The sequence below is a fragment of the Lissotriton vulgaris genome, chromosome 8 (genome assembly GCF_964263255.1).
Source record: "Lissotriton vulgaris chromosome 8, aLisVul1.2, whole genome shotgun sequence".
NCBI classification, from domain to species: domain Eukaryota; kingdom Metazoa; phylum Chordata; class Amphibia; order Caudata; family Salamandridae; genus Lissotriton; species Lissotriton vulgaris.
Window position 1 is genome coordinate 994,637,664 of NC_141696.1, and position 27,890 is coordinate 994,665,553.

The following is a 27,890-nucleotide window of genomic DNA, read 5'->3' on the forward strand; positions in this document are numbered from 1 at the left end:
ATGGCAAAGGTATATGCTTGGTAAGGGTGGTGAAAATTATCAGCGTCATTAGAGGAAAGAGAGAGACCTTCTGCTTTCTCTTTATGATGTGCACCCTGCCTCAGAAGAGCTGGAGAGGAGTTGATGCTGTGGAGAGGTAAGGGAGATTCTGCCAGGGGGTTTACAAATCTATTTAATTTCTTTTAGGGGTGAGAGTCGTGCAGGGGACTGCTTTTAGGGCTTAGGAGAGGGGCAGTTTTTAGAAGGGCTTGGGGCCAGGGTGTTCGTGCAGGGGTCAGTATTTAGGGCTCAGGGAAAGGGTCGTTTTTAGAAGGGCTGGGGGCACAAGCAACCGGTTTTAGGACTCTGGGCAGGGGTCACCTTTACCACAAATATGCCTTTCACAATCATGCTTTTACAGCAAAATTTGTTGTAAAGGTATGCGTGGTAAAGGCATGCGCTGTAATGCATGAGTGGTAAAGGCATGCGTTGTCACATCATACAACCCATTCTCTTATAACTCCAAAAGAATTTGATGGACATGCACAAAACCAAAACAAAGGCATCAAATGAAGTCAAACACTACCTGATTTCCAAACCAGGTTCACATTTGTTCATCCGTTTTGATTATTTTTTTTACAGAGAAATGTGCGATGTTGCTCCAAAGCATTGCAGTTCCTTTGAGGCCGGATGAGTGCCGTGGCCCCTTAACAATTTTCTAGAAAATGTGTTAAATTCATAATGAATGTACTGTTTATTTTTTAAGTTTGGTGCCTTTTGGTCATGAGGGTGTTGAGCGCGTTTGGAGTGGGGGAGGGCTATTAAAAGTTCAAAAACAAATCCTCTGGAAACCACATTTCAACCCTAAGTACTGTGTTTTAGTGCATAGGCCGCATTTGTTTGACATGGGGCAGTAAGTGATATTGTAACCACACTCTCAGAAAGGCTCAATTAGCAGCCATATTTATTCATCATTAACTGACACTAAATGATAAAAAAAAGCGCAAGTAAATGTTCCCTAGAAGAAAGAGACCTCTCTGTGCCCTTTCCTTCTCTTTTTCCAGAAGCAAATATTAGACGTCCTGTGTTTACCTGACAGCACCTCAGATCGTTTGTCACTCCCTTCTGTTATGGAGCACACAATGGCTGCCAGAGATGCATGCGAATTCTGCTTAAATGTTTTATTTGTCTTCTTTAAATAGATGGTTGGAACAACGTTCTGCTCCGTCCATAGATCACAATACTTATAAATAAACTCATGACTTTCTTAACTATATCTCTTTGACATGAATTCGTAGACTCAGTGTAAAAATACATCTAAAATTGTTACTTTTTCTGTTTTGCTCCCTGCATAAAAATACAAAAATTACACCTGCCTCACAACCTTTGTTCCTACTTATTTCTCGCACAGTGTAGTTTTGCGTTCTTGGTCCAACACACCCTTGATAGTGCAAGGCGTTTTGTCTTTAAAAAAAATAATTTTTGTATTTCATAAATGAAATTTTGACCTTGTACACGGCACATGTTGTCTATCAAACCCCTCAGAGGGGTCAAAGTGCTTGTCATAGGGGGGCGTGGCCAAGATGGCGGCGGAGTAGGACGCCTTTTCGTGCCGCTCCGGCGCTGATCCAACATAGCGACTAATAGCACGATTTTGGGGGCACCCGCGAGCCCCTACGGTGGCGGAGACGTTCGCCTAGCAGAGCGGCGGACGTTGGCGGGGTCCCCGGAGCGGTGTGACCCCCAGAGCGCCTGCGAGGACGTTCGCAGCCTACGGCCTGTGAGACCCCGGGCTTTCCAACCATCGCGGCCCGGCGTGGTCGAGGGGCGGGGCCCTAGATCCGCCTGCAGGCACTGGAGCAGACGGACGGCTGAGCGGACCGGAGTTTGGACGAGGGAGGTTCTATCGGCGAGACCCGGCTCATACCCCGCCACGCCTGGGAGAGGACCCCTGGCCAAGTAGCGCCACTTGCACAACCGGTGGCCCATTGCTAACGCCATCGACTGGCCCCCCACGTGGGTGGCGCCTGCGGCCTGCTTGAACTGTCCGAGCCTAGGGCCGGGTCGCTGCACGGAGCCGGACGACGACGGGGCACGGGAGTGACTCTATCGCTCATTGGTGGCAGAGGCTTGGAGGACCGAGGCGGCAGATCGCTGGCCCCCTGGAACTCCCGTCTGGGATACAGGAGACGCTCACAGTCGAGTGCCTGAGGGCGGGGAGCCTGGAATCGACTGGAGGCGAAGGAAGGAACCGAGTGCTTGGCCCGCCGGCAGTCCCCGCTGCTTCCTTGGCCACGTGGAGCCGACACAGGGCGTCATGTCTACAGTGCAGCGCAAACGAAACCAGGGGAAGGACAAGGCCTCCCAACAACCGGCCTCCCCTGGAGCAAGTGGGTCATCGAGGCAATCTGATGAAGACGCTCCGGTGACGAAGGCCTTCATGTCGGAGCTGTTTGCCTCCATCAAGGAGGACATATCGGAACTCAGGTCGCAGCTCGCCTCCGACCTGCGGGAGGTGCGGAGGGACGTGGACGGCATAGGTGAGAGGGTGGCGACCCTGGAGGACAGGGACTTGAGCGTCGCCACAGATGTTCATATGCTCCAGCAAGACATTATCCGCCTCACCGAGCAGAATTTGGACCTCCAACTGCATACGGAAGACCTTGAAAACCGCTCCCGTAGGAACAACATCCGTATACGGGCGGTGCCCTGGGACGGTGAGGCGGGAGACCTCCGGGGATACGTACAGGAGCTGTTCCTCCAGATCCTAGACGAGGAGGACACGACGGAGATACGGATGGACAGAGCGCACCGGGTGGGCCTGCCGCGGCGAGGGGGGGGTCCTCCCCCCGACATACTGGTGTGCGTCCACGATTTTCAACTCAAGGAGAGGATACTACGGAAGGCCAGGACCATCGACTCATTGCAATTCCGTGACCATAGACCCCAGCTGTTCCAGGACTTGGCGGCCTCTACCTTACAAAAACGAAGGGACTTCCGTCCTATCACAGCATTCCTGAAAGAGAGGGGGATCGCCTACTCTTGGGGGCACCCTTTCAGAATAATTTTCAGATGGCAGAACCGCCTGGCCCAAGTACGCACACTTCAGGCGGCAAAAGAGCTCCTGGGATTGGCGGATGTTCCATCATCGCAGGCCACGGCGGCCTCCCCATCTCGGCGGCGCCGCAGATCGAACTCTTGGCACAGGGTAGGGCGCTCCCCCGCCGGATCCCCTGCAAGACAACGTCCGGACCTCTCTACCAGCCTGCAGGAACGAGGAGCAGCGGTCGCTTCGGTGGCCTCGGCCACGTTGGCTGCTTCACAGCTCAGCTCTGGGGCGGCGTGAGCCCCAAAATGGCGGATTGGCGCCGGGAAGGCTCGGGCCTTCTGATCGAGGGTGTGCAAGTACTCTGGTGGAGACGACCTTGATTACGGCCAAGGGGAATAGTGGCTTCATTCCTCTGGCCTGTCACTCGATTGGGGGCTTCCTACGGACTTCGGCCTACTGATCCTGTTGAGTATGGTTTTTGCACCTTTTTTTCCATTTTTGTACAATGTTCTGTGTTGGTTCGGGGGGGTTTTGGTTGGGGGACTGTTGGGGAGGGGGAGGGGGGGCCGTGACGGCAGGCCTTTGGGGATGAATGTAGAGACTGAGTGGTGGAATGCGCGCCATGCTGTAAAGGGGCTGAGCCTACGACTGTTCTGGGAACGTTTGGGAGCACGTGGTGGGGGGGTGGGGTGGAAGGAGGGTTGGGCGCCATTTTGTATTTCTGATAGCAAGATCTTTGGGAGGTGTTTATTATGCCGATTAGTATAGGCACTTGGAATGTCAAGGGCTTGAATTCCCCTCAGAAGAGACAGAAGGTCCTGAAATACCTTGTAGACCATCACCTTGATGTAGTGGGGCTTCAGGAAACCCATTTAGCTCGAAAGGACGAAATGCGGCTCCGACACAGGGCGTACCCCATTGTGTACAGGTCCTCAGCTGTCACGAAGCATCGGGGGGTGGCGTTAATGTTTAAGGCAGCGTTGCATTTTCAGCCTGTGGGAGTCCGCACCGATAGAGAAGGACGGTGGTTGATGGTCAAGGGGCACATCCAGGGCAGGTTGTGTACGTTTGTGGTGCTCTACTTGCCTAATTCTGGCCAAAATAAGTACTTGCAGGAGCTGCTGGAGAAGGTGGGGGACTTTGCGGAAGGACTTGTATTCATGTTGGGTGATTATAACTTGGTTTGGGATGGGGAGATGGACAGCTCTGGGGGTCGAAGGGCGGACACAGGGGTTTTCTCGGGGAGTACACAGAGGGGGGTGGAAGAGATGGGGCTGGTGGATGGTTGGAGGTTTTTTCACCCTGCTGTGAAGGACTATACGTTCTTTTCCCATGTGCACCACTCCTACTCCCGCCTGGACTACGTCTTCCTCAGCCAGTCCCTTAGAGGGAACATCTTAGATGCCGCCATTCTCCCGATTTCTGTCTCGGATCACAGTCTTCTAGTGCTCACGCTTCGGTGGTCGCCGCCGGACACCGCTAACCGGAAATGGTACTTCCCGGCCTCGGTGGTCCGAGACGAAGTATCCCATCAGGCCTTGCGTCAGGCCATCCGGGACTTTTTTGATAGCAACCTTCCCTCGGACACGTCCCTAATGACCACCTGGGACGCCTTTAAGGCGACGATCAGGGGGACGTGCCTGGGCCTCAACTCACAATTGAACACCTTACGTAGGAAGGAGAGGGAAGCGCTGGAGGCAGAGGTGCTCGCGCTTGAGAGGGAACACAAAGCTAATCCCTCGAGGGTGACCCTACGTCCCCTGACGGCAGTACGGGGCAAGTTGAAGTCTCACTACACGAATAGGGCTGAACTCACACTGTTGCGGCTGGGCCGGCTCTCCTACTCTGGGGGCAACAAGATTGGTAGACACCTTGCCCGGCAATTGAAGGACAAGAGGGAGCGGGAATACGTAGGTGGGATTAGAGACTTGGCAGGAGTGCTCCAGCACGATGACGGGGCGAAGGCTGATGTCTTTGGCCGCTTCTACGCTGCGTTGTACGCGGGGGAAGAGTTGGACGCGGCTGATCAACGTGCTTTTTTGCAGCGCTTATCGCTTCCGCAGGTGCCAGGGGCCTGGAATGATTTACTTGAGGCTCCGATCACAAGGGAGGAGGTCCTCGCGGCTATTAAAAACCTGAAACTACACAAAGCCCCCGGCCCCGACGGGTTCACCGCTGTCTTTTACCAGACCTATGCGACTGAGGTGTGTGACTTCCTGGTCGCCCTCTTTAACGACATGGCTGGGCCTGGGGTGAATTCTGGGACCCTGGCGGAAGCAGTGATCACGGTCCTGCCGAAGCCGGGGAAGGACCCGGAGCGGTGTGCCTCATACCGCCCTATAGCCTTACTCAACATCGACGCCAAGCTCTACTCGGCTATATTAGCGAGCCGCCTGCAAGACCTGCTGCCGTCGATTATCCATGCGGACCAATCGGGCTTCATCAAAGGCCGCCAGACGCATGATAACACACGGAGGGTCATCCACCTTATAGAGAAGGCGGACAGGTTCCGCATCCCGGCGGTCTTGGTGGGGCTGGATGCGGAGAAGGCTTTCGACCGCGTGGACTGGGGCTTTCTCTTCCACACGTTACGGGCGTTTGGGTTTTCCGATCGCTTCATCGCGATGGTGAGAGCTAACTTCTGCAGCCCGCGTTCACGGGTGGCGGTGAACGGCCACTTGTCGGCCTTCTTCCAACACTCGCGGGGCACTAGGCAGGGATGTCCCCTCTCGCCCTTGCTGTTTGCACTCAGCATTGAACCTCTGGCGCTGGCAGTCCGGGAGCATGAGGGGGTGAAGGGCATCCCGTTCACTGGGGAACAGCACAAGATCACCCTGTTTGCGGATGATGTCCTCTTGTCGTTGGCCGACCCCGCTAACTCCCTCCCGTGTGCTCGTGATATATTGCTGGAATTTGAGGCGGTGGCCGGCTTCAAGGTCAACTATGGCAAATCGCATGTCCTGAACCTGACTCTATCTCAGGCCGAGGTGGCACGGGTGAAGGCGACGACGCCGTTGGCCTGGGCCTCGGGCTCCCTGCTATATCTCGGGGTACACCTCACCCCGACAGTGGGCGGTCTCTTTGCGGCCAATTTCCCGCCCCTCATGGCCAGATCACGCGTGGAGCTGGAGAAATGGAAGCCTAGATTCCTGTCCTGGCTGGGACGGGTACATGCTGTCAAAATGGTCCTTCTCCCCAAATATCTATACCTGTTCCAAGCCTTGCCTATTCCACTGCCCTCTACCTTCTTTAGCCAATTCAAATCGACGATGTTGAAATTTATCTGGCAAGGTGGTCGGGCGCGGCTTTCATTTACACTTCTGCGGCGCCTGCGGAATGACGGAGGGGTAGGCCTTCCGGACTTCCACCTCTACTACAAGGCGGCCCAACTTAGAGTTATGGTGGAGTGGTCGCAGCAGTTCTCTGACAAACACTGGCTGCACATGGACCGGAGTGTGGCAGGCCGGTCCATCTGGGACCTAGCGTGGAAGCCGAAGCGAGACCGCCCGGTAAACGCGTACATTAGTACCCCCACGGGGACCACGCTGAAAGTTTGGGACACATTGGCCAGTGACGAGAGGTGGACGACCTTCCCATCCCCATTCACCCCTCTGCATTTTAATCCAGAGTTTTCCCCGGCGCTCACCGAGGGCCCCTTTGACGTTTGGAGGGAGGGGGGATGCCGGGCATTACTTCACTTGTTCCATGGCCCCGACCCCTTGACGTTCGAGAATTGCATGCGGGACTATCAAGTGCCGCCGGGGGAAAGGTATCGGCATTTACAACTGCTACACTGGGCCACTTCACCCGCGGTGCGAGAAGCAGCGACGAGACCTTTATCCGACTTTGAGGCCTTTCTCCTGAAGACCTCGACCATGAAGGGGGCTATCTCCTTTTTATATCAGCTGCTGCTCCGCTCGGCCCTTTCCCCTAGACCGCGTTACATGGAGCAATGGGAGGAGATGGTGGGGAGGGATATCACTGACGGAGAATGGTCGGCGCTCTGGAAGGACATGACGCAGTTTAACCACTCCATACTCTTGAGGGAAGCACATTACAAAACCCTAACGCAATGGTACATGGTTCCGGCTCGACTTCATCGCATTTTCCCGGCGGCCACGGACAGGTGTTGGAGGGGTTGTGGCCTTTTGGGGGATTTCCGCCACGTTTGGTGGGATTGCCCGATCATTAAGCCCTTCTGGGCCGAGATCTTATCGCATATTAAAGACATTTTGCAGTACCCTATCGATGACTCCCCCGAATTCGTTTTGCTGGGGTTGAGAGATCCCGGCCTGGAACACCAATCGCGAGCTGACAAAAAGATCTTATGGCTGTGCCTCGGCGCGGCCAAGCTCACGCTGGCCTCGGCCTGGAAACGTAAGGAGGCCCCGGCGGTTTCCCTTTGGCACTCCAGACTGTGGAGACTTCTGAGTCTCGAGAGAATGGCGGATATATTTATAGGCAAATATAAAAACTTCAAGCACGTGTGGGGCCCCTTGGTGTCCTTTCTTTCTGCTGGCTTGCCTTCGGCTGTTTGCCCGGCGTCATTAAGGAACTTGCACTTGTTTCAACTCTAGAGTGTGCTTGGTGTATGAATGAGATTTGCGAGCGGCGCCGTCACGGGGGGGGGGGAGGGGGGAGTTTTGTTTTTTTGGGGGGAGGATAGGGAGTTGCATTGGGACAGTTACTTCACCGAGATGAGGCGTACCTGATCGCTGGAGAGCCCCTGGACTAGTTGCTGGCTGCACTATTTGAGCTACCCCTTGGCGGGGGATTGCTGCGGGACTGCCGACATTACCAGCACTGAAGACTTTTTGCTTTACTGCCCTCCCTCATCTTCCTTTTCAGCCTTCCCACTGTGTGGGACCTTTCATGCGCCCACTGTGATGCCTTTTGTTAATTGTTATTTTTCTCTGTATGCAAAATAAAAATTTTACAAAAAAAAAAAGTGCTTGTCATAATTTGGGGTATTAATTTGTGGTGAGGTTACCCCTACTAACCAATCTGGTCAGATCACAACAGAGTTTTAAAAGATTCTCTGCTCAGACCCTGGTAGCAGTGGCACAGAGAAATGCGCTCAAGCAGTGTTCAGACAGCATCATTAAAATTAAAGAATGCAATTCAAGATGATTCCCAAACAATCTAGAAATGAATCAAGAAATAACTAATAAGCAAAAGCACACAAAAATGGTAACTGATAAGGAGAACTGGGGACTAGAATTTGGAAAAGTTTGAAAGCAAAATGGTCAAAACTTCCCAGCGGAAAATGGGCAGTTTAAAGCTCACTTTTAGTTTTCGTACTTAACCTAACAAGCATTTACAATGCAATGGTCTCGGCAATATTATTGGTAGAGCTATTGGTATTGCTCATAATTTTTTTTAATTTTTTGTATCCCTAAATAAATGGCATTGTTATTTCTATTGGCATATACACAGCTTCCCGCGTGCGGCCATCTTCTGCGCACACTGGATGTATTCGAAGCCCTCACCGGTTGCCCCCACGGCCTGCCCTGCCCCCGCCACCATGGACCCCAGGGCCTGCCCTGCCCCCGCCCCCACACACCCCACGCCCGGCCCGGTTAGCACAGACGTAGGCTCAGCTCTCACCCCGCGCCAGTGCTTCACAAGTCCCGAGCAGATAAGGCGGTGGGAGGAGGCAGCGCGGGCAGCTTTTTATCTCCCCCTGCACCTCCAGCTCAGGCTGACCCGTGTTTTAACACCCAATGCCCGGGCTCCCACCTGGCCCTTTCAAGGTGTTTGGGCAGCCGAGCACTTTGGGGGGGGGGGGCACAGTCTTGCATTGGCAGGGATCAGAAGTGAGGGTCTGTGCACTGCGACTCAAGTCAGTGTGACCTTTGGCTGCATACACAATGTTTTTAGGTCTCGCCTAGACGAAAGCAAAGCGAAGCTTTGCTGTCTAGGGAGACAACTAATGTTGCCACTTTCCGGGGAATGTGGACTGCAGACTGTGGCGAGCTTGTCCTCCTGGAGATTGTAGCTCGTGAGCGCGCACGTCGCGTCGCCGTGCCTGATATTCCCATGCACAGAAAGGCTCCCGCACGCATGCGCACATACACACACTGCATACACACACACGCACCCCCCTTAAAGAAAGGCTCACGCACGCATGCGCACATACACACACTGCATACACACACACACGCACCCCCCCTTAAACAGACACACGCACAGACAGACACACGCACGCACAGACACACGCACGCACAGACACACTACAACAGACACACGCGCACACCCCACCCCCACTCACCCCACCCCCACTCACCCCTCCTCTCCCTCAACACACTCACCTGTTCTGGCGATGCTCGGCGGCGGTTCTGGCTCTCGGGCGGCGGTAGCGCTTTGCGGGGCTCTCTCACCACATGAGAGCCCCGCCTTCCCCATGCGCCCGGCCGCTCTTCACCCGGTCCCCCATCTCGGGACCGGGACCCGATCAGGAGCCCTCGGGGCTCCTCGGACAGTGGATTTTCTCTTGCGCCGCGATGGGGGCGGGACTTCCGGTTGGGGCCGCGCTGCGATTGGCCGGCTGCCCAACCGCTTCCGGGTCGTCGCAGGCAGCGCAGCGGCCCGGCGGGAAGCGGGAACTTTAAGAAACTCCGCTGGAACACACATTCCAACATGTAGCAAGCAGCAGCTACAAAAACGCAAAGTGGGTTTTTTTCTTTTTTGTGTATGAAAACACTTTGAAATATGTGCGCTACCAGTTGTAGAAAACCTTCTCAGTGCAGAGCGATAACGTGCAGCATTAACACTGTAGTGTCCTGCAGAGGAGACCGCCCCTCAACCTCTGCCGCAATCCCATGCTGTCGGGACACCCACCCTGCAACGGACAGTGAGCGAGGAGCCGTGCCTGCCAAGCCTTCAGCCCTTCTCTCGCCCACTCCTGCGCAACTCAACACACGGGCAGCGGAGCTGACGGTGATCGTGGGCCCAGCAAACTCCATGCCACCTAGCAATACTGCAAACCCCCATAGTCGCATTCAAGTCAGTCTGGGGCACGTACAGACAGTGAGGGGAGAAATAAAGGCTGCTGCTGCCCGATGCGAAGCCTGCACCCCTGTGAGCCGGACGAAAAGGTACACATGCTGCGTGGCCCACACTTAAAGCACCTCCGTCACCCCCAGCGAGCTAATCAGCCCACGTGCACCATCCCTGCTGGGCCCCTCCTACCTTCCTCAAAGTGGTCCAGAGGTAGGCGCGCGGCCATAGGTTCCGGCCTGCCAGCAAGCACCTAGACCCAGCGCCGAATGCCACCACCGGACGGCCCCAGGCTCCAGCAGCACACAGAAAGAGCCGTGGCAAACTCCGTGAGTTTCAAAAGTGGCCCATTCGTGGATCCGGCCAGCGGCTCCAGCCCGGGTGGCCTACCGTCAAAGGGGGGAGCTGCTGCAGTACACGGCACAAGCTCCGGCAGCGCCATCTAGCGGTCGAACGCAGCACCGCACCACGGGTCCAGCTGAGAGACTGCCACCTCAGTCAAAGAAGAAAACACTCTTCCGATACAGCCGGGCTGTCCCGAAGCCAAGGGCAGCCTGATGAACTTCACACAGCCCCTGCACTGCGAGGGCCCGCGGACACATAAAAAGGCAACTCTGGCAGTAGGTCACTGCCCCCTAATAAAGTAGTCATGGCCGTCAGGGACTGTGAAACAGCCAGCACTATGAGACGGCCCTGAGCATGTGGAGCATCTGGGGGCCGATGGGATTAGCTCAACTATTGGCATTGTAAATGACAAAGCTATTAATTACGTTAGTTAAAAAAAAAACACATAAATAAAAAATTTGTCATTTACCATACCAATAGCTCCAACTTTCCTAAGGCGAGACCTATTGCATTGCAAATGCTTGTTTTTTTAAGTACATGGAAACCACTCATTCCATTCCACGTGTATGCGTAATAGACTTGCATGGTGTGTTTATACATTATAGAGTGCATGAATATATGAGCTAGATAAAAAGTACCACACTCATACACAAATCACAACACATCATGCACACAACTACATTGACTTGTACACCCTTGCCACGTACTACACACAAAACACCCGCTTACATTAGCTCACATACGCACTAAACACTCTGACATACCTACCCATCTCACACATACAACACACCACCAAACAACCCGCTCCCTCTCACATGCGCATGCACAACACACACAATTCTACAGCCACAATTACAGCCTCTGGTAATATAAGTATATAGTGCCAGCTTTTTAATGAGTAATATGTTGCAGTGGCCCGGATGTATGCACATGTGTCTATATACACACACATACAGTGCAAAGCTGTCCGTTTCTGCACGTAACAATTATTGAAAATTAAAAACACCCGTACCCGCCTGAATCATCGATAAGGCCTCAGTGACTGTGCCAACCTGTCACCTCCCACAATGCCATCTCTCACCTCTTACCCCACAAGCAAACTGCTACATGCACAACGACGCCTCGGGTGTGTCGGGAGGGAGGTTGCAATGTAACAACAGCAAATAAATTCATGAATATATAATTCCTCTCGGAGGAGCTGCCAATCTGTGTATGCTAGCTATAGCAAGTGTTTAGTAAACACACCATGGTGCATTTCTGTAAGGGTTGCCATTTTGCATACGTAAACAACGCCATTTCTGTGATTTGAGCGAGTTGCCTCTAGAGCAGAGCCCGCCATTGTGATCTGGGAACTTTTATGAGGAGCGAATACATTAAAAATGTATGTTAAGCATTTACTGTTGGCTTCTGCGGGCAAACAGTACCATATTCCTGCAGAGATATTACACAGAAAACCCTTAGAACATTGCACCCGTGCGTGCATGTGTTTGCCTCCTCTGTGTGCGTGCGTGTGTGTGTGACGGGAAAGGCCGCTCCATAAATCTTGTGGGTGAACTGGCTGAATAGCTTTATCTCCCAACGCACTTTTAATTTGTGTGGTGGGTGTGTGTGGGTGTGCGCGCGCGTGTCTTTGTTTGTGTCTGTATGTGTTGCACAAACTCCACGGTGGCCCTTCTCTGGAGACTCGTCATATGGACAAGACAATCCAGTGCGTAGCCACACCTGACACCACACGCGCAACACCCATGTTACCACTTGTGGCTACCTAGGCGTGCAGGAGTGTATGCACTCACATACAACACCTCTTCTCATAGTTCCTATGAGCTATCTGGCCCTGTATAGGCGTGTGGGAGGGAGAAAGAGTGGGCATTCCTTTCACACTGTGCATATTTCCACGCAGCACAACCGCAGGCTCTAAGTGCTGCTTGTGTGTGAAATATAGTTTTGTATGGAATCGTGTATATTTCATTTACCCCTTTCGATGTTGGCTCACTGGCACTCTGTGTCTGTGTGTGGATTTTTACCATGCTGTCCTCGGCCGGGCTTACTCAGTGTGCGTGTGAGAGAGAATATAATCTTGTCAAGTTAGTGTGTATTTCCACTCGTTCTCGTTGTTAGTCCGCTATTTGGCCTTGTGTCTATCTAGATGTGTGTGTATGAGAGAATGGCAGAAATTAACATTTCTCATACAGAGTGCACCCCGCCTTGCTGTTCTTGTGTGTGCCCGTCCACCGTGTACGTTTCCGCATGCCTCTCCGCACATGGACTACACCACAGAGGTAAGTAGAGAGAGGGGGTGGCTTTTGTACCCACGGTGTGTGTGCATACTTCCGCCTGTATTGCCCCTGCAAGTCGGCTGTCCGGCTCGGTTTGTTTGGATGTCGGTGTGAGAAGGAGAGAAGCAATTCTCTCTCCTTGGGGCATCTCGTCTGGTGTGCACGCGTTGTAAACATGAACGAGCGAGGCATTTCTTGGCGCGCTGTCGGGACATGGAATCCGTAGTGAAACGTGCACAGCCTACAGCCCCGCTCTCTGCTCGCTCCCTATCTCTACAGCGATCAGGGCTTAATTTGTAAAAACAAACCATGAAATGCCGCCCTTGTTGTCCGAGGTGCCGGCCCTGTCTTTACACCAACTGGATAGGGGTGAAGAGGAAAGCCGAATAGTAGTTGCATTGCATTTCACGAGCAGCAGCGGGCTGGGGGCCTCCGCCGCCTGGAGCCCCGCCTGGAGCCGGGCCCCGGGGACGTGGCGGCGGGCAGTGCCGAGCCATTCTCCTCTAGCCGCCCCAGGGGCTTCCTCCCGCCTGGGGGAAGAGGAAATGGAGCCCACGAGGCTCTTCTTTGTCCCAGCCGGCCCCGCCCACCGTCAGGCACGGGCGCCGGCTCCTCTCTCCCTCTCTTCTTGCGCTGCAAGGCGGGGTGGCACGAGAATTGTCACAAGTGCGGCGTGGGCAGCCGCAATGAACATAAAGCGCTAAAACAAACGAGAAATGACGATTCTCACCGGCAGACGATTAAAAAAAAATGGCGGCACAAAGCTCCGAAAAATGTCAGATTCAGGGGCGTGTTTTGCTGTTCTGAGTGACGGATGATGTCACTGTCTAAAGAACAGCAAAACTTACGCCCCCTAATCCGAAAAAGACGGGGCTAAATCGAAGTGACGGCTCTCTCCTCCAATGGCTGGCCTCCGTTTAGGAAGCCAGCCAATGGAGGGAGAGCCAAAAAGAGGGAGGGATAAAGCAGCCCTCTTACTGACAATAATTCTCGGACTTCCGTATATTACCGAGACCTAAAAAAGGATGCCGGGGGCTGCTCTAGCACCAGAAACGAAACCAAGGAAAAGTTAGCTGCAGACTGTTCTGGCTCACAGAGACTGGTATTTCAGGAGCAGAGTCAGTCATCTTTTATTCTTGTACACTCCGGTGCTTGCAGCTTCTAGGTTCACTTTTAGGGGCCTTCAGTCACAGTTCGAAGGGTGCAATATGCATTATTGTCTGTTTCCTCATTCAAGTAAGAGTCCCAAATCAGTGATCAACACTTGGAAGTCCCTTCTGGTCTCTCCAACATCCCCAAGGTCCTTGGTGTAGGCTTCTTGTAACCTTGTCTCTATTCAGCCAGACCTTCCTCAGAGCATTGAGCCCTCGAGATCTTGTGTCCGTATAGCATCAACTGGAGACCAACCACTTGAGACAGGAGAATTCCTTACCCACAATCCTAAAAATGTCGACACAAAATTCTTCTCTCCTTTTTTAGCACTTCCTTTCTCAGTTCACCAGTAACATTTACCAGAATTCCTAGTCTCAGTCCCTCCTTGTTGGCAGTCCGCATGTGATGGGGAGGGATCTTCCTTTCTGCTAGTGCTGAAATTGGTTTTCTTGTTTTACTGAATGCACATAGAAAAAATATAGGATGGCTCTGGGCATGGATGGCTTCAGTGCCTGACATCCCCATTTGGGATCTCCACTTCAAAAGGAGGAGCTGTGCGATACTTACTGTTACTGTTCCTTCAACCAAATGTCTAATCCCTGCTGATTGGCTATTTTGAGCACAATTCTAACTTTTCTGCTACCATAGGCCAAGCAATTGTCTTCCAGGAGGGAAATCATTAACAGCCAACCATGAATGTGTATTTAGACTCTGAAAGAGGCCTTTAAACCAGGGTTCTTTCATGCTGCACTTGGCACATTTTAGGGGTGCCATCGCTAATAATTAAAAATAGGCTTTTCTACACGGCAAGACACTTCTTTTCTATGCAACACTGAAGTTCTTTTACATTGTAGTCTTTTGGTTCTTAACCTTTGACTTTCATCCTAAACAATTTCTATGGTTTGAACGTCAAAGCAATACCCAAATATACAGAAATGAGTGCACATCAAATAAATCCAAAAATGATTAAATATCTTATTTCTTTTACAAAGGGAAAATATACGAAAATACAAAAATATTATTTTAATAGGAAAGTTTGAGCTTGTAAAAATTAGGTTTGATTTCTGAAAGATGAAGCAATGTGCTAGAGTCTAGCATGCCATTTTGTCTTTTTTTGCTCCTATTGTATGCTCTCTTTTTGTTGGTGCATACTAGTGCTAAAATTAACGCCACCAAGCCTCCATACTAGATTTGTTTGCTGTACTTGCGTAGCTTCTGCAAACCAGTTTTAGTATTTGAAGGTTTACATTTTTTGTGTTTGTCTACTTCATTTTTTTTTGGGAAAATGTGTTTTTATTGCAGAGTCATAAGATACACAATAAATTTTCGGACATCCCCGCCTCTGATCGCTGTAGCTCACAGGTCGGTAAATAGATATATCACACAGCCATTTAGCCCACATCCCGGAGGCCGGGCGGCGTTAGCTAGGGGACTGCCAAAAACATAAAAGTGAAAAAACAATGGCATCTATTCGGCAAGATGGTCTTGCATCTGCTTTTCTGTATCTCCCTGTCCCTCGTTCACAACATTCAACTGGTCATAAACCCCAATAGGTAATTTTGGACGTCAGTGCTAGCGCAACTCAATTGCCCTGTCTATCCCCTCTATCCCTTTCTGAGGAGTCTCCCCGCATGCTAAACTCAGCGTGTCTTACCTCAGGTTAGCTAGCACAGTAATCTGCTATTCATCACAGGGGTCAACATATGACTCATGAAGCATTCAGTTACTCCTTATACCCTCATTAGAACCCCCAACTAACCCACCCATATCCCTCCCCCCTTAACTGCTGCTGGTGTGGGCCTATTGCACACATACATAACGACAATCAGAAGAGACCTGACGGATCAATACTCATCTACTGTTGTGTCTCATGGAACTCTATTCAATGCTCTCCCTACCTAGTCCTCCTTCTCTGCCTGATAGTTCTTGAGCGCTCGCACTAGCTCCTCCCACACCCGTGCCATTTCCAAACTCTTTTCATTTGCTGTGCGGGTGGCCTGCCTTAGTCTAACAGTACTTTCGCTACGGGCCCATTTATGTAATTCACTCACCCATCTCCTACTAGATGGACCCTCTTTCGACTTTCAATGCCAAGTTATTTCCCTCTGGGCTAAGATAAGGCCCAAATCAATGAACTTGCTAGTGATTTTTGTTTTGGGCGTGTGAGGAAACCAGAGCAACAGACATGTCGCCATGTCATATTCCACCTGTCGATCAGTAACTGCATTAAGACTCTCCCCCACCTCAGACCAGTACAGGCCTAGTTTCGGACAGTCCCACAGCATATGATCCAGTTCCACATCAGGCATCAGACATCTAGGGCACGCTGCGTCCTGCTCTTGGAAATACCTCTGGATCTTTCCCGGGGTAAGGTAAGCTCTATGCACCACGAAGAAATGCACCTGCTGAAACTGAGCATTTCTGCTCCCCTTCCACGTCCTCCTCAGAATATGACCCCATGTCATGTCCGGTATGGGCTTTCCCACACTGGCCTCCCATTTTTGCTTCAGTACCATCAGTGGTTCCAAACACTCGTTAGACATTCGAGAATGTAGGCAGGTGACCGCTTTAAATGTTCCCGCCGCCATTACCACATATTGGCAAGCCATGGTTGTTGGTGGCTCCGACTGCCAAGTCTTCCAGTGTTTCCGTATCGCTGTAGTTACAGCTGCATATAACAGGAAACTCCCATCAGGAAGGCCAAATTGATCTTGCACCGCCCTGAATGGCATCAACTCGCCCTCAGTATATAGATTGCCTATCATGTGAAGTCCCAACTCCTCCCAGTCCATGAGTGGGGACCAGTCCCCTCCGTGTGGCAACGCCGTTAACATACCCAGAGGGATTTCAGGTGCATACGGGTGTGCTACCCCTGCTCTCTTTTGACTTCTGTTCCAGCATAATCGCAGAGTTCTTCTCCTCTAGCGTTAAATCCCGTACATCAAGCTTTTGCTGCATGATGATATACGAGAGGACATGCCTCTGTATCCCCATCCTTTGGGTCTGGACAGGGCCCTTAAACTCCTTTGCAACATTTTGTGTAAGGATATGCAGTTGCGCCGCTAAATAATAAAGTTCAAAATTAGGAACTGCCATACCACCCTCCGCTTTTGGCCTCATCAGAGTAGTCAGTGCTACTCGTCGTCTCCCGTGCCCCCACAAAAAATCAGTGATCAGTGTTCTCAGCTCCCGAAAGATCCGTTGAGGGATCCATATCAGCAGGGTACGGAAATAATAGAGCAGCCGAGGTAAAGCCACCATCTTAAGCAGCACCACTCTCCCCTGTACTGAAAGGGGAAGAGTTGCCCAGAACGCCATACAGCCCCTCAGGGCTCTTATACAACGTCCTATGTTCCCTTCCAACATGTTGTCAACACCATGATAAATGCAGACTCCCAGATAGGTAAAACACGCTCGTTCCCATATAATGTCGCCAGTTAGTTGTGGTCGGGGCACATCCGCTCGCATCGGGAAGATGCACGTTTTACTCCAATTAACCCTAAGGCCCGACAGTTTCCCAAAATGCGACAACATGTCAATCGCTCCCTGCAGCGCCCTCCAAGAACAACAACAGGTCGTCCGCATACAACGATATGTATTGCGGGATCCCGCCACATACAAGACCACTATATGCCATCCCCGGCCTAGCCTGGACCGCCAGAGGCTCAATCGCGAATGCGAACAGCAAGGGGGAAAGTGAACACCCCTGCCTCGTTCCCCTCTGTACCGGGTACGCGGAAGATATTACTGACCCTAGTCGCACCCTGGTAGTCGCTGAGGAATATAAGACTTTTGTCCAGCGTCCAAACCGATCACCTAAGCTAAACTTCTCCAGCACCTTATCGAGATACCCCCATTCCAGGCTATCGAAAGCCTTTTCTATATATATGGACAACACTGCCGGCATCAGTTCCGCGTGTTTGTCTACTTCATTAACCTACTCATTTATTTAATGTTCTAAAAGTCACAGACCCCCTAAATAGGTGTTTTGGACACCCAAGGTGCGTGGACCCCAGGTTGAAAACTGCTTCTGTAGTCCATCCAGAGTACAGTGGTGCTTTCTGGAACCACACCTCTCTGTCATATGTATGGGTGGTGTAGCTATAAACTACATCCGGCGTAACATGTAACTTCCACTCTCCTGGTACATTTGCTCACCATCTTCCATGGCCTTACTGGAAGGTTAAATAAGTCAGTTGGGTAAAACCCCAGTTACGGTACAATTTTAGGGACAGAGCCCATGCACTCTGGCACTGAGTGGCAGTGTCGCATTGCGCAGAGGTATAATACCAGCAAAAATAGAGGCCATAAAAAGAGGAATAATTAAAGGAACCACACAGAAAAGGGAAATGTGCTACAGTGCTCATGTGACATTTGGCCGATGGGCATTTGCTGCATGTCCAATGTCTTATACTTTTGCCTTCTATGCTTTTGGAATGTATACTGTACAATGTGTATCTCAACTGCAGTCAGTCTTACCTATACATACCTTTCATCTACACATACACAGCATCTATTAATGGGGCAGTATAGCTGTGATATAAAACCTAAAAAACGGAGTCATCGGTTTTCGTTAGCTATTGTATCGATCGCCCCCCATGCACTTTCATGACCTCTCTCATATGTCACAGGTAATATAAGACATCACATATTACATCACTTCTTTAAAGGCAGTTGTAAGGGTGAAATAATACAATGATCTACTGGAGGCTTTTGTAAAGCATTTTCAGAGACAAAATGCTGCTTCAGTTATACTCACTAGTTATACATTTTCTTCTAGACATTAATGATAGTTGTAGGTCTGCAGTAGCACTTTGACTATAAAGACATCCAAGCAATGGATCTTTGTAGATACTCATCTCATCAAACGGGTGTGGAAAGGATCAATCATTGCAAGATGGGCTACCCTGCTTGCCATTCATTTTTTTTAACCTTATTCTAAATGTGCGAATCGTAAATTTGGACTGCCAGATTGCGATTTGTGAAGAGGTTCCAAATAATATGTGATTTTTTTCATACACATTTTAGTTTGTGACCCTTTCTTATTAAGGACTTTACACCACAGATTGTTTCCTTTTCTCTATTAAGAGTCTGCTTGTAGGCAGCCTCTGTCTGCCGACTAAACAGGCGAGTTGTCAGTATATATATATATATATTTTTTTTTGTGCACCATTCCTGGAGGTACTGCAATACCAGGTTGATGCATGGAGTGGACAGAGCAAGCTCCTATTCCATCTCCCTGTTCCAAAAATCAATTTAATATATGGTCCCCAGATAGAGGACGTATCAGATATTAAACTGATAAGAACAGATACTACACTTGATCTTAGCCAAAAGGCCGAGAAGCGATGTCAGTATATTTTCAGAACATCAGATTGTCCTGTAAACTTAGTAGGTATTTTGTAAGTCTGTTCCACAGCAGAGGAGCCTGAACTGAAAATGGTTTTTACCACCCCTTCTGATCTTTTGGTAGTGTAATGTCTTAATAGCAGAAAAAAATCTATAGGCAATATGTACGTTTCAACATATTTGAAGTAAAAAGAAATGTTGGTCCAGTTGCATATTCTGTTCTGTAGTTTGTAGACATGTCCTTGAAGTGATCATTTTCTATCAGGCAGTGAAAGCGGACTAGGGTCAGTGAGCTGTACACATCACTTACGGTTTCCCTCGACACGTGATGCCCATATTTCCTAATCTCTGCACACTGTACGGCACATCATGTGGGAATCTCAGTTGTGTTCCTTTTGCAAATTGGAATTTGCATTGAATAAGAGCAATGTTAGTATCCTGTGCAAGAAAGCCAGGAAATAAAAATCCCCCAATAGTTCTAAAATCGTTACATTGCCTCCCCCTTTACCCTACCTTGTGTGACCTGTGAAATTTGTGCTGGCAGGGGACAGCTCACCATCAATGCTTTCATCCAGGTGTTTCACCACTGATGCTTGGGTTGGACATTCTCATACTGCCCATGAAAAGATGGATTGCAGAATGGCTGAAGATTCCCGACAGACAGTAAATCAGGATTGATGGTGCTGGGCTCCTACAGTTTGTCTCAAGTTTGAAAGTTTGAAATTTGTATAGCGCCCTATATACCCAGAGGGTCTCAAGGCGCTTGGGGGAAGGGGAAGTTTATTTGTCGAATATCCAAGTTTTTAGTAGTTTTCTGAAGGTGAGGTGGTTCTGGGTAAGGCGGAGATGGGTGGGGAGAGAGTTCCAGGTTTTGGCCGCTAAGTAGGAGAAGGATCTTCCTCCCATGGTGGACTTATGGATGCGTGGGATTGCGGCGAGGGCTTGTGTGGATGATCGTAGTTGGCGGGGGGGTGTAGAAGGACAGGTGTCTCCAGGCATGGAACAACAATTAAGGCTTTTGCTTGATTAAACTATACAAGCAGTTTGCGTATCTACCAAGCAACACATTATCCATAAATAATGACAGTAAAAAGCAAGGAATTTTTGTAAGGTGTCCTTATCATATCTGCAGGGCGAAGTTTTGAGTAGATGGTTTAACAGGATTTTTTTGGTTGATGCTGAGCATGACTAGTTCTGCTCTTAATGTCCCAATAAATGTGAAATATTTCTACTGTGTTCCATTGGAAATAAACATACTCCTCTTCCCTCCAAAGAACATTACGATATAGCTCACTTGGCCTATTGCAAATGTGTCCTACAATACTAAACGAATCTATTTTTCTGTTCTTTCTTTCAAGGTTGGTCGGTTTGAAGTTAACCTCATCAGCCCTGACACTAAAACTGTGGAGCTTGAAAAGAACTTTAAAGATATCTCCTCTTGCTCTCAGGTATGTGCACATTGCATGCTTTGCAGCATTTTACAACAATTGCTCTGGTGGAATGTTAGGAGAGGGAAACCACTGATCTTTAAGTGGTGTTAGTAATTATAACAGGAACAATTAATTAATTGACTACTAACCTAAGCATATTTTCTTGTATAATGGGTGAGCATGCCTAGGTCTACTGTCCTGTCCTGTTGTAGAGGCATATTCACTCACAAGACATTAGAAGTGCACTGTCTTCTTTGTTTCCTTATTTGTAGCCGTCTATGAGGAGTTGATGCCATTATGCATCCAATCTTACTGTACCGGTCATGGCATGCATTTTTAATATCCCTGTCAACGTTTGACATTCATTGTGAGCAAGAACGATATGCAGTCCACAGGCCCTTTTAATGGTGATTGAGGGGAAAAGCTATTTTTTCTTAGGTTGAAGTCAACCAGGTAGGGCAGATTGCTGGTTGCAAAGATATATTGTGGACATGCTGAAAGCTTACCTAGGAATGCATTCCCTCTATTGCTTACCATTGGCTTTGTGTTTTGTAACTCGCATTTGCTTTCTTTCTATTTGCTGGCTTTATTCATTTTAGGCTGTCCAACATTTATTTGTCTCTCCCGTGGAGCATAGCTGGTTTTCCACCTCTCGGACTGTCTCCTAGGATTCTTCCATGACAACTCACTTTCCTGGAACTCTTTTTTTTCTTTTCATGAGGCATTGGATACCCCAAGGTGTGGTAGAGGGACAACAACTCCGATACAGCACAGCAAAGTATTGTCATATCTGTGTCTCTTTGAGAGGCATAATTTGGAGGGCAGTATAGAATGAAATCCTCAAAATAACTCCAGGACTCCGAGTTCACACCAGGTATATGCTTCACTCCTAGTCCCCTGACCCCCACCCTGCTGTCCTCAATGCAGCCCTTGGCTGCACCACAAATCATACTTTTGGGCCCCAGCAGAAATGTTTGCGAGTACCCGTGCTTTATAGCATCAATAACCCCTTAAGTGCTGCCGTCGGCCAACAGTCGTCGCGAGCACTAACTTGCCAGTGCTGCGCACGACCGTTGGCCAACGGGCCAGCATTCGTTCTTCAAACGTTCAGCACTGGGCTCTGAACGTTCGACACTCCTATGAGGCTAAACACCATTGGCAAAGCAAATAAGTTCAAAAGGTGAGACCTAATGGCTTTGCCAATGCTTGTTGATGAATGGTACTAATTAGTGCATTTTAATCAGTCTCCAAGTAACAAGGTGTAATTTTCAGCCCTCACATCATTTATTATCAGTGTCTGTGATCGTCCCTGTTCTTCCTCCAAAACTTCCTCGTTTCTGGTGACTCTGTCACTGTGACCTTTTATCTTCCCCATTTCATGACTGTGGCAACACTATGTCGGCAAAAAACAATAAAGGACCAGACTTTAATTTCTTTGTGGTATTTATTTGAGTTGAAAAATGATGTATTTTATAGGCATTTAGAAACAAAATAGAAACGACATACAAATGAATCACAATAACATTATACATTTTCTGTAACTGCCTAACGCAAAGCCATTTTGCATGTCAACAGAAGGGTATAACTGAGCCATTTTACAAATGGGAAAGCCTATTTCAAACCGTGAATAATTCAAATTAATTCAATATCTCCTGAGTATCTGAATGCTCACCCTGCTTCTAGAGACTTTAGTAATAGACTTTCCTGTTTCATTGAAAGAAACGCATAAAATGAGCAGCTAATTAAAGTGAATGCCAAGCTTAATTGCGTCCCCAGCGTGCTGATCTTAACTCAGGGTTCGGATGTGCTAATTTGCACAGCTTCGCTCTTATTATACCCAATTTAAAAAACGTCATGACAATTGTTAATCATGATTCTCAGACTAATTGAAACTTTTTTGAAACACCAATTAATGTTAGAATTAATAGAAAAGTTGGGAGCAGCTGGAAAGAGGATTGACGAGCCAAGCTTACATTTTTTTCGAAAACTATTCAAGTTACTAAAGTTTTTTAATGTTTGGATTGGTATATAAAAACGTATAAAAGTGATTGATAACATATATTGTTATATTATGGTATTTTGTCATATTTTATTTTCCGTGTGTTTTTCAGCTATGTGTTATGCAGCATTTCTTACTATTGTGTTCTTACATATTTATAGGTGAAAATAATATATTATGTTTTATTTAGAAAATGTAGCTTATATTATATTTTTAACATTTGAATTTGTTTGTTTTTAGTTGATTTGGCTATTTATTTTTGTGAAGGGCTTCTGCAAGCAGTATTCTATCATGAGTGCCCATTGTAAATACTTACATGATTTTTTACTGCACTAACATAATTAGTCCATATTATAGATGTTTTCTGTTTTGTAGGTGTGACACTCATGTCTCCTGAGCATGCTCAGAATCCCATAACTGACTTGCTGTTTTTTACAGAAATTGTTGACACTGTATGCTCTAATTATGCAGTGGGGGCGATTCATACAAAATGACTTTAAGAATGTTAGTGTTGAATCACGGACTTTTTATAGCTGTTGTTTTCAAGCCGGTGGAAACGGATTCCTGTTTTTCGGTCATTGACTTGTGTGAAAAACACAAATATGCAAATCGTTACTGTATATCAAACGTACTGTTTGATACCCTTATTTATCCTTTGAAAGTGATTTCCACACACCCTCGTCCTCGAAAAGAGAGAGAAAGAGAGAGAGAGAGAGAGAGACGCACACACACACACACACTCTTTCTCACACCCTCCCACACACATAGGATGTATCCAAACAACACCCTGTGCTTCCATGGCATCTAAGCTGCCAACTTTCAAAGCGCTATATAAAACAAAAGAAAAAGGCCAAACTGTGCAGGTTTTTGGGACTGGCAGCTGGGTGTGTGCCAGGTTAGTACTATCAGAGAGGGGTGGGGGAGAGTGTGTGTGTGTGTGGGGGGGGAGGGGGGGGGGCTAGTGAAGAGTCAAGCTCTCTATCCAAGGACCAAAGGCAATAATTTGTGAGCCCTGCCGGCAGATGGAATTGCCAGCAGGGCACTGTGTGGGTAAAGGCTATAAGACATGGCTCATTCCAGTTCTGGGCACTCTGTGAGTTGTGTTGCATGGTTTCTGTTACTTGTGGAGATTTCTGAACGGTGAAATACACGGCTTGACATTGCATCTCTGGTCTGGAATCTCGCTCTTCCACTCACCTGTGGAGAAACTAGACTGTCCCCATTGTTTTACTGCTCAAGCATTTAGCAACACTTTACCTTCTAGGCTTGGGGTTCTGACCTGCTGCAAAGACCTACTTCCCTAGGGACATATTTGCTGCCACTGAACCTCGCAAGGCATGTATTACACCTCGTAGTTGTGTATAACCCCACACAAAACTGTCACCGAATCCTTATCAATATGTATGCATACAAGACTGGTGTTAGTGACACTGCACTAGTGAGAATGTAACATCAAACACTTTTCGGACTGCTTGGGTCCATCGCAGTGTCATTTTATTTAGTTCATATACAACTGTAAATACTATATGGTAGATTTATGATCCCCTGGAGAGTAAATTACCCGACTTGTAAAATTGCACTTATGAGCATGCATAGCTTACTTATGTTTTACAAGTCCGGTGACAGATAATGTGCACATGAATAGGTTTTGCATTCCTATATTATGCACATTATTTTATTTTGGGCTCATGCATCCGTAAATCCACCTTCTGACTCATTCTTGCATTCACCTATCTCACTCATTCACAATAAAATGCACACAGAACCCCATCAACCGACCATAAGATAAATCAAAGGAATGAAAGCACAAAAACGAATAAGGATACCACTTAAAGTAGTGGGCATGTCCTTGCAATAAAAAAATAAGTTTAACGTTTAAACAAAGCAGTGGGCTGCCTTCGAGGTACGGCACGGTGCAGAGCATATCACTTTTTTAAAGCTCCAACTTGACAACCATGATTGGAAGCAAAGTGTCTGCCTTCTGGGATGATCAAACAATGATGCACTGTGCATAGCGCTATTCCAAAATGTCTGCCAGTAAGCATCACACGGCGCAGGCATCTTTGATTGTGATTAACATAATATATGTATTATTAATATATGATCCTGGTGACATATTGCTTTTAAATGTGGTAGGAATCTTGGATTGGTAAAAAAAAATGATACACCAGGGACATTTTAACCCCTTCGATGCTGATGACGAGCTCAGCTCGTCATCACCCACGGGTGTTGTGTGCTGACGACGAGCTGAGCTCGTCATGGTGCCACTAAAATGGCATTTTCCAGCACAGGGGGGGAAAACGCCTAGCAGCCAAGTGGTTAATTCATAGATGGCTGCCCAGTTTAAAAGCAGTGGCTTGTGAGATGCAGCGTACTGTTTTTGCAATGAGCGGCACAGGTGTAGTCGGTAACGCTGTCTGAGGAGCTGCCAGTTGCAAATTAAAAAAAAGAGAATTGAAGGGGTACCTATAAACTAAGAACATGGAAAACTGAGGACTGGCCTACCAATTATGGCTCTAAAGCACACTCAAAGACGGATGTGGAGATGGGATCACGCAAAGTGACATCACGCACAGGGCGGTATAGCAGATGGCTGTAATAGACTGACCCATACATGCTGGCATAGGCAGAAATAAAATGTTAATGAGAGGGAGAGAGAATTAATGAATGAATGAGAATGAGAATGACAGACCAATAGCTGAAGAGGGCTGGCACAAACAGAGAGAGAGAGATATGATTTTTTATTGCAAGGGCCTGGCAGACAGAAAAAGCTGTCAGGCACATCTAATAGTACTTTAAAATGCACCCAGGTAAACTAGTGTAGATAAGATTGTAAATATCTACAAAACTACATTTAGAAAAGCAATTAGCAGCTTCCCCTAGGAGAGTCCAGGTAGGAGAGGGTGACCAACATCGAAAACCTTGCCTGCTGTGGTCATCTGTTAGATTTTATTTAGGACAAGACATTTCTACATGCTTAGCATAGTAAAATATCCATCCACTCAAGTGCACATTGACGTTACCATTTTTTATATAAAACAATCAGTCCTACTGCCTTTGTAATAGCTTTCCATAGTGCACAGATCAGATGTATGGTATCTTATATAATGTTTCCCAACTAACCAAACAGTCTTATAGCCTTCATCATTTGTGCTGTCCCCACAATCAACTCTGGCCTACTTAATTAAGCAGACGTTTTCCCACAAGTCACCCATCAGACATATTGTCATAAAATTACAAACATGTAAACAGCTACAGTTAACACAACAATATAGAACGCCTCCTAAGGGGGCCTAGCAAGAATTATCACGGTGCAAATGTTCAAATTCAGAGGGGGTCAAAAGCAACAAAACCCTCATCTGATGTGGTAATCTTTGCAATTCCGTGTAATGAATTATCTGTAAACAGGCGTTCACAGTGCAGTGTCAATCTACCCTTGCATCACTTTTAACCTATGCTTTTATAACAAACAAGTCAAGGCTACTGCCTTTGTCATTACTTTTTATAATAAACAAATCAGATGTGTGGCTTCAGACATAACTTTTCCCAGTGAATCAATCAGGCCAATACTCTTTATTGTTGGCTTGTCAAAATAACCAATTCATGCACACTCTGTTGAACATAAGCTTCATCACAAGGCGTAACCAGGGATTCAGTAAATAAATGACAAATAAGTGCAAATTTACTGTTGGTAAACTAATTTACATATCTCCTTAAAAAGGTCAAACAGGGATTATCACAGTGCAAATCTTCTACCCTGAGGGAGTATTGGAAGGGGTAATCTACACAAAAAACGTTGCCGACTACAGAAATCTGTGAGATCGCATGGAACAAAATATCTGTCTATAGGTTTTAGAAAAAGTAAATTTACAATCCACCGATAAAGGCCTCTTGGATTTAACCTATGCTCCTCACAATAAATAAGTCTGGTTTACTGCCTTTGCCGTACCTTTTCGTAATAAACAGATCAGACCTAAGGAATCTGATATATAGCATCATTTGCATGTCGCCACAAACAACCCAGGCCTATTGCAATCTGCATATGTTTATTAACAAGCTCAGCAGTAGAGTGTTGGTGATGCCCATAAAAAATGAAATATGAATACAAATGTATTTCTTCAATCTATTTTTTGCTGTTTTATATTGGTACTGTGTAAAACCTCCAATCCTACCCTGGACTGTACACCGTTTTCTTACAAAATCAGGCATTATTTTGAAGACAGGTGATACTTAAACCCTTTAATCTATTCTCAACGCTCAGGAACATCACGACTCTCTCACCTAGTGTCCGAGACGGCCAACTAGACTATCTGTAGTGTGTGCACTTTTACCCAGAGTACAGGCCAGATCCTAGAGCAAGGTGATCTGGACACACTGGCTTTGGACCGGCAGGCTTGGAAGGCACCGGCTGTGGTGGGACCTACAAATTGGATGAACTGGGCATAACCCCCATGGTGGAAAGTATGATTACGGATAAAGTAAAAAAAATCAAATCATCTGAGCTTTATATGGGGACCCTTGCTCATGTATAGCGCCCATTGCTTTATGGCTAGGTTTTCGCCTCATAAATGAGTTGAGGAGCCAACCAGCCTTACTGTGGTAGTGACCTGCAGGGCAGTTCGGAAGGGCGTCGACCCTGACTGACAGTGGGCAAGTGACCTGCATGGGGATTCAGGTGCCACCTTTCAGGGATAAGGTTTTTCACAGTATGTGTGATTTTGAGTGTAAAAATATACAACATGTGGCCGGGCCTGTAAATGACATGCTACTAGTGGGCCTGCAGCACTGATTGTGCCACCCACTTAAGCAGCCCTTTAAACATGTCTCAAGCCTGCCATTGCAGACTTTGTGGGTGCAATTTTAACCTGCCATTTCGACTTGGCAATATAAACCTTTTGCCAAGCCCAAACCTTCCTTTTCATTACATATAAGTCACCCCTAAAGTAGGCCCTGGATAGCCCAAAGAGCAGGGTGCAGTGTATTTAAAAATGTGGATATGTACTTTTAAGTGTTACATGGCCTGCTAGTGGAAAAACTCTTAAATTCGTTTTTCTCTACTGCAAGGCATATCTTTCCAATAGGATAATATTGGAGTTGCCGGTTTACATTTTATAGTGGAATTTCCAAATGGGAAGAGATAATTAGTTCATGTTTGGTGTCTGTGGAATCCTAATTTAAAATCCTACTTTTTTTTTACAAACTTTATTAGTTTTGCAGATCAAAAACATTAGTTGCTTAGTAAAGCCTGTTCTTGGCAGTACACACCTCCAAAGTCCCTTCAATCATACAATTCTAAGGTCTATAGTTGAAAC

The 27,890-nt window shown here is 47.9% G+C and overlaps 1 protein-coding gene and 1 non-coding gene across 4 annotated transcripts in view; one reads left to right on the forward strand and one right to left on the reverse strand.

Moving 5' to 3' along the window:
• TBC1D4 (TBC1 domain family member 4) overlaps positions 1-27,890 on the forward strand; it is a 664,791-nt gene that overhangs the window by 384,670 nt on the left and 252,231 nt on the right. For all 3 annotated transcript variants that reach the window (XM_086934887.1, XM_086934888.1, XM_086934889.1), the window contains one exon: positions 20,508-20,597. In XM_086934887.1, coding sequence (XP_086791013.1) covers positions 20,508-20,597 — 90 coding nt within the window. The remainder of the gene's footprint in view (positions 1-20,507; positions 20,598-27,890) is intronic.
• Positions 18,960-19,150, reverse strand: LOC147698228 (U2 spliceosomal RNA). The gene has a single exon (XR_015299542.1). It is a non-coding gene; the product is annotated as a U2 spliceosomal RNA (small nuclear RNA).